A 6,000-nucleotide genomic window follows, 5' to 3' on the forward strand; every position below is an offset into this window, starting at 1 on the left:
TTAATTCAAGTGAGCAGCACTCTGCCAGCACAGAGCACAGAGGACATCAGCTGGGTCTTTTAAAAAGCCTGAGTGAACAGTCTTCCATTTAAGGTAACTTGCTGCATCTTATCTCTGGCACAAAGAACAACATGGGTGATTTCTATAGTCCAATTCTGTTACTGTGGGTCTTCGTGGTTTCTCATACCTCCATTGATTCTGAAGCTTCCTGACCACACTCCCCTCAACATTTCCCCCATAGGAGATGTGAGATGTGTTATCATTTCTAGGGGTGGTAAGTTCTGTAACCACACATTTAGTTAACGTTCTGATTAAGTATAAGTTATTTTAGTTTCGAAAATAAACAAAAGCACATTTTTAAAAAACTTGTACTCAATCTGCTTGACCTGAACAACCAGTGGCCCGTGAGCTGTATTAGGCGATCAAGGGAGGTTATTAAATCCAGCTGTGCTACTAACTGCCTTAGATTCACAGCAGCTTGGCCACAGCCCTGCCACCCCACCATCCCACTCCTTTTTTCCCTTTCCTACTTTCTGAATTAATTATCGATGGCTCCCAGAATTGCCTCATTCCTAGAATTCCTTTCTGGCAAAGAATTCGTCCAGTAGCACCTATGAGCTACCTTTTTTAGCTAAACTGAATGAATTTTCATTCCTCTCTCCAGAAGTCCCTCCGATCACAGATATTCAAAGTGGCTTCACCAGGAAATCACGTAAGCAAATAGCAGGCCTCAATATGTTTTTACACTGGACTTCCAAAGAAGTTGTAAATTCCACTAGGATATTGTCCATTGTATGTTATAAGCACTAATTACCATAATTTAAAATATGACTTTCATCCTGTTTGGGACTCTGGGGAGAACTTTTAAAGTGTAATAAATAGGATATGAACAGTTTATAAATGTTTCTCTTTGCTATGACTTTCAACTCTTAAATGTCTTTATTGTTACTTTTATAAAAGCATTTAAAAACTATAGCTGGCTGTGGGTGTCACGTTTGTAATCTTAGCTACTTGGGAAACTGGGATTGGGAGGATTAAGGTTGGAGGCCAATCCGAATCGCTCAAGAGACCCCATCTCCAAAATAGCCAGATCAAAAATGAACTGGAGGTGTGGCTCAAATGGTAGAATGTCTGCTTTGTCAGTGCAAAACCCTTAGTTCAAACCCAAGTCCCACCAAAAACAAAAAACTTTGCTACAATATAGATTCATTTTAGCATGCAGCTACACACTTTTGAACCTTCCTGACCCAAGAGTTAGAAGTCCACTTCAAAACATTCAGCACAGTTTAAAACAATTTCAAAAGCTCTGGAATGAGTTACGAAACCACACACCTAATTCTTAAGGCAATAGAAAGAAGTAAAGGGTTAAAGACCCTTGCAAGGTATTTGTCTACAAATCAACTACATTGATTTCATCTGTTTCCACAGATATCTGCTGCCTCAATCTTACTGGTATGCCAACAATTCAGAATTCTCCAAGGCCCTGGAGCTAATAGAAACATCAGGATCGTTTCTTCCCAGAACTTCTGGTGTTGATACAGGATTCTTTCCAGACCAGCAGTGTTTCAACAACAGCTTGTCTGTTTCAACTTTAGAGACAGGGCAGTAATACCAGAAGTAATAAAAACAATATTCACAACTATCATTAGCCCCAGACCTTTTCAAAGAACTTTAATTAAACAACACATTCGAACAACTCCTTGTCATTTTTCCATGGCATGGTAATGTTAAATTCCTTTGAGGCTAATTTCTTTTTTGAGTCTCAGAAAGGTGTTGTTTGCGGCCTTATCTCTTTGCTGAGTTGCTCTTCTGTGTAGGCTGCTGAGTGTATTTCAGTTTGCTGGGAAGCTGCTGTTGTAATCAAAATATTTCAAACGCTTTGTTCCTTAGTTGGACGAACCACTCAAATAGTGCCTGAAGCCTTTGAGCAGAAGTACTAAGATAGTGTCCTTTGTTCTACCATATCGAGTCTGTCAACTATGAAATATTTATGTTCTTCCTCCCAGCCACCTCTCTGTGCCCAATCCTCCTGGATTATTGAGATATTAAATCCCAGTTCCTTCACAGTGCTTTTCAAAATTCCCTTCTTCTTTCAGACTCCATAATGTCTTAGCTGTTGTTTTTTCTGGGTTGCTTAGTACTTTTTACTTGGTAATACAGGCTTTGAACTTCTGGTTTAGAATAGGTACAGGTATGTGTCTAATTCAGCACCTGCACAGAGCCCTGTATAAAGAACACACTGATGGATGGTTACTGAATTCACCAAAGTGGCTAGAGCACCATGTTGTAGAGAGGCCAGATCACTGGCTGGGACTAAACTTGCTACAAACTTTGACAGACACATATTTCACATATGAAAAGATCTCCTTAGCTATCTCATCTAACTGTCTTAAGGATATAATGAAATGTAAACACATGAAATTCTAGAACAGGGGTCAGGCATGTAGTCCATGACCAGCAATGGTCCTTAGGGCCACCCCCTCCCCTCTGGCCCCCAAATCTGTTTAATGGCTGATTCAGCCTTGCTTTTCCTGGGTGGCTACTCTCAAAGAATGAGAAAGAGTATCTAATTTGCATCTTGTGTGTCCTTCAGGCAGAGGAAGCTGCTTTAGTTCCAGTTTAGCACTGGATCTGTGGGTGCTCAAACTGCAGGGTGCAATTGACTGTGGGTCAAAGATTGGCCCCAGTTATCCTGGAATCCTTAGCCAGGCTCCTAAATTTAAATTTAAAATCTTTCCCTCCATGTAGTGAGGCAGTTCTTTGTTGTCTAAACCTTCTCACTCTCTCAGAATATCCTCAGTTTTACTTAGAGGAAAACAGGAAGAAGCCACAGAGAAGCTTAAGGTCTAAAAAATCCTACTTTGTTTTATTTTTCATTTTTTGGTGGCACTGGGGTTTGAACTCAGGGTCTCATGCTTGCTAGGCAGGCACTCTAACACTTGAGCCAGCCCCCGCTTTGTTTTAATAATCAAAACACTTCATGCTATCACTAATAAGTGGCTAAAAAATTCAAGTTTGGGAGTTTAAACACCAGCCCTGCCATTTACTCTCTGTGGGAAACTGCTTAGTTTCCTTATCTGTGTAATGAGGATTAAAATACCTAGCTCACAATTGAATATATATATGTATGTACCTGTGTATGTACATATAGTGAATGCAAACTACACGACCCAATTCTGAGCACATAGGAGTCACTCAGTTACATTAGCTTACAATCATCAAACATCTCTCTCTACTTCTCAAGTATATAAACATTAACGCGGGATCCTTTAGGATTCTTTTATAGACTGCTGTTTTAAGTTTATGGTCTGCCTTTTCGCATTTTTTTCCCCTTAATGAGTTCTATATTTGCCACTGCCCAACTCACTTCAACAGAAACCGTTCATCATTGTGGAAACAAACAGCCCAACTTCACTGCTCGATTTCTTTACTTTTTTTTCCCCTCTGTAAGAAGCCTGCAATACTTTAAAATGATAATTAACCAAAAAAATAAATAAATAAAAATGAACTAAAACCAGCGTTCCAGTGTGGCTCTGATCTCCTGACTTCAGCAGGGGAGGAAGTGGGTTCTTCGGGTTCTCTAATTTTCACAACTCATTTGTCATCTTCCCCTTCCAACTCCCCTGCCTACTGGTCGCCAAAACAGAGTGTGTGTGCGCGCGCATGCAAACTCCTTTCACCTGGGGGTTTAATTTTTTGGAGACCAGTCTTGCACCCACACGTACATTGGTGTCAGTGGTGGGTGGGGACACGCAGCCTGGGCTCTGGAGCGGGCGCTACTAGGCGAGCGGGACTGCCAGCACCCGACCAAAGTCCTCTTTCTCCACCTCCTCCTCTTCCACCCACCTCCACCTCCTGCAAGGGGTGTTGCGGCTGTTCCCTGGCTCCAGGCCACCTACACAATTTGCTCGCTCGCCGCGGTCACTGGGTGGAACGTCCCTAAAGTACCTGGGTGAAGCAGCACGGTCCCAATTCACGGTTGTAAGGAGCGGCAGTGGTTTTCAAGCTTTCTTTTTTGAAAATATTTATGGAGGTCATGAACTCTGGAAACTCTTAATAAAAGCTACAGGCGCTTTCCCCCAGGAAAATGATCATGCACACCAAAATTCTGCATAGAATTTCATGACTCCCTGGATCTCCAGATTAAGTCCCTTTACCAAAGTGGGGTGAGGTGGGGAGGGGCGGAGGTAAACAAAGAAAAGGGTGAAAAACTCGACCGAATTCATTAACATAGGTATGTGCGTACTCGATATGCATAGATACATCTATGCTGAGACTCAGGAGGAGATTATGGAGGAAAAAAAAAAGTGTTCCCCAAACATGCGGGCCAGTCTGGAAGCGCAGCGGCCCTACAAAGGAACCAGAAGCAACAGGTAGGAAGAACACCTGGTCCCGCACCCCCAGAAAGCAGCGATGAGGATGAGGGGGGTTGAAGTGGGGGGAAGGCCAGGGTCAGAGGGGCGGCCGGGCTCTACTCACCGTTGACCACCAGAGTCCTGCCTTTCCGGGCCAGGGTTTGTTGCACCTGCTCTTGGATCCTCAGGCTCTTGGCCGCCTGGCCGCTGCGGCCGCTGCTGCCGGTCAGCTTCAGCTTGGCCTCAGAGGGCAGGGCCAGGCTGGAGCTGTCCAGTTGTCCCAGGATCTGCTGGCCCAGGACGGTCCGGATGTAGCCGCAATCAGCGGTGGAGCCGGGGGCTGCCATGGCGCTGGTAGGGGCCACTGAATCGCTGGCCTGCCGCGGGACCTGCCCGCAAAGCCGCAGTAGAGCAGGGGGCGCTGGCGCAAGCCCCGCCCCGCCTCCTGGCCCCTCCTCGGCCCCGCCCCTCGCGCCAGTGAGAGATCAGGGCGGTGGGGAGCGTGGCCTCCGGGCCCCGGGTGGGGGGGAGGCGGCGCGGCTCCGGCTGTGCGCGCGCTCAGGAGCGGAGGCGGGGGCGGGGCCGGCGCGGGCGCGCGCGCGGACACCTGGCGCGCGGGGAGGTGGAGCAGTGCGCAGACGGCCCCAGGGTCGCGCACATTGTGGGGGTCACCGCGGATCCCGCCCGCTGCACCGGTTGTGCTGCTTGGCCTCCTCTCAGCCCTTGGAAAGGACGTGATTTCCGATTGATGGAGGGAGGGAGGGGTCGCCCTCCAGACAGGTGCGCCCTGGAGATTCCTTATGTTCGGGGCCTGAGGTTGGCTTCTGGGATCCCCGAGAGCAGCAGATCCGGTTTGTCAGGCTCTGTCTTCGTGTTTCGTGGTTTTCCTGGACCTGAGGGTGAGAAAAGGTTATTTGGTCAAGCGGAAAGGTCAATACAAGGAAAATGTGCCAAGAAGATGACGTGTGGAATGAAAGACTTTTTTTTTAAAAGAGCGTTTTTCCCCTTAGTACAACTTCAGGACTATGTACTTTTTGCACAGATGCAGTCCCGGAAGCATATGTTCTTCTTCATTGAGAGCTTCTGTTTGCTCTTGCAAATATACAAATTGTACCCAGCACACTCTTGCTCACCCACTTCTCCTACGAACACACCCACACAGAGAAACTCCAATGAGAGGCGCTAGAGAAGAGCTGGCTTTTAATAGGCGATACTTTTTAATAGCCCTACCAACGTTGATTAAGTCCTCTTTATGACGGGATCTTTGCACAAGGACCACTGGATGAGACTTTCAGTCGTATCTTTCACAACTTGTATTTACCATGCTATTAATTACGTTTCACACGGAGTTGAATACTGAGAACTTGAGAGCTAAGCTCACCAGAAAAGGTCCTTGACCTTAAAATTTACAACCTAAATAACTCGTCCTGATTTTCCTCGTTGGACTTGAGAGGCAGAAAGAAAAACATCTAGTCTTGGCATTAAGTGAGATAATTTTCCCATTGATTGCTTATGCTCACTTTCACTCAAGTCCCTCCATTGCTGTAAAACCCCACTCATGCAGGTCTGCAGGAGCCAGAGAATGAACACACCCTACCTCCTTCCACATTTTCCTCTCCTTCTATCTTTACATCTAAGGTGCAGC

General features: G+C 46.0%; 1 protein-coding gene across 1 annotated transcript in view; it reads right to left on the reverse strand.

The window, feature by feature from the left end:
- Window positions 1-4,802, reverse strand: part of Pkp2 (plakophilin 2) — a 74,057-nt gene extending 69,255 nt beyond the window's left edge. Inside the window, exon 1 of the mRNA XM_020184928.2 lies at window positions 4,480-4,802. Within this exon, the coding sequence (XP_020040517.1) occupies window positions 4,480-4,702 (223 nt within the window). The 5' untranslated portion in view covers window positions 4,703-4,802. The remainder of the gene's footprint in view (window positions 1-4,479) is intronic.
- Window positions 4,803-6,000: the final 1,198 nt, after the last annotated feature.

Source organism: Castor canadensis, chromosome 8 (assembly GCF_047511655.1).
Source record: "Castor canadensis chromosome 8, mCasCan1.hap1v2, whole genome shotgun sequence".
Lineage (NCBI taxonomy): Eukaryota > Metazoa > Chordata > Mammalia > Rodentia > Castoridae > Castor > Castor canadensis.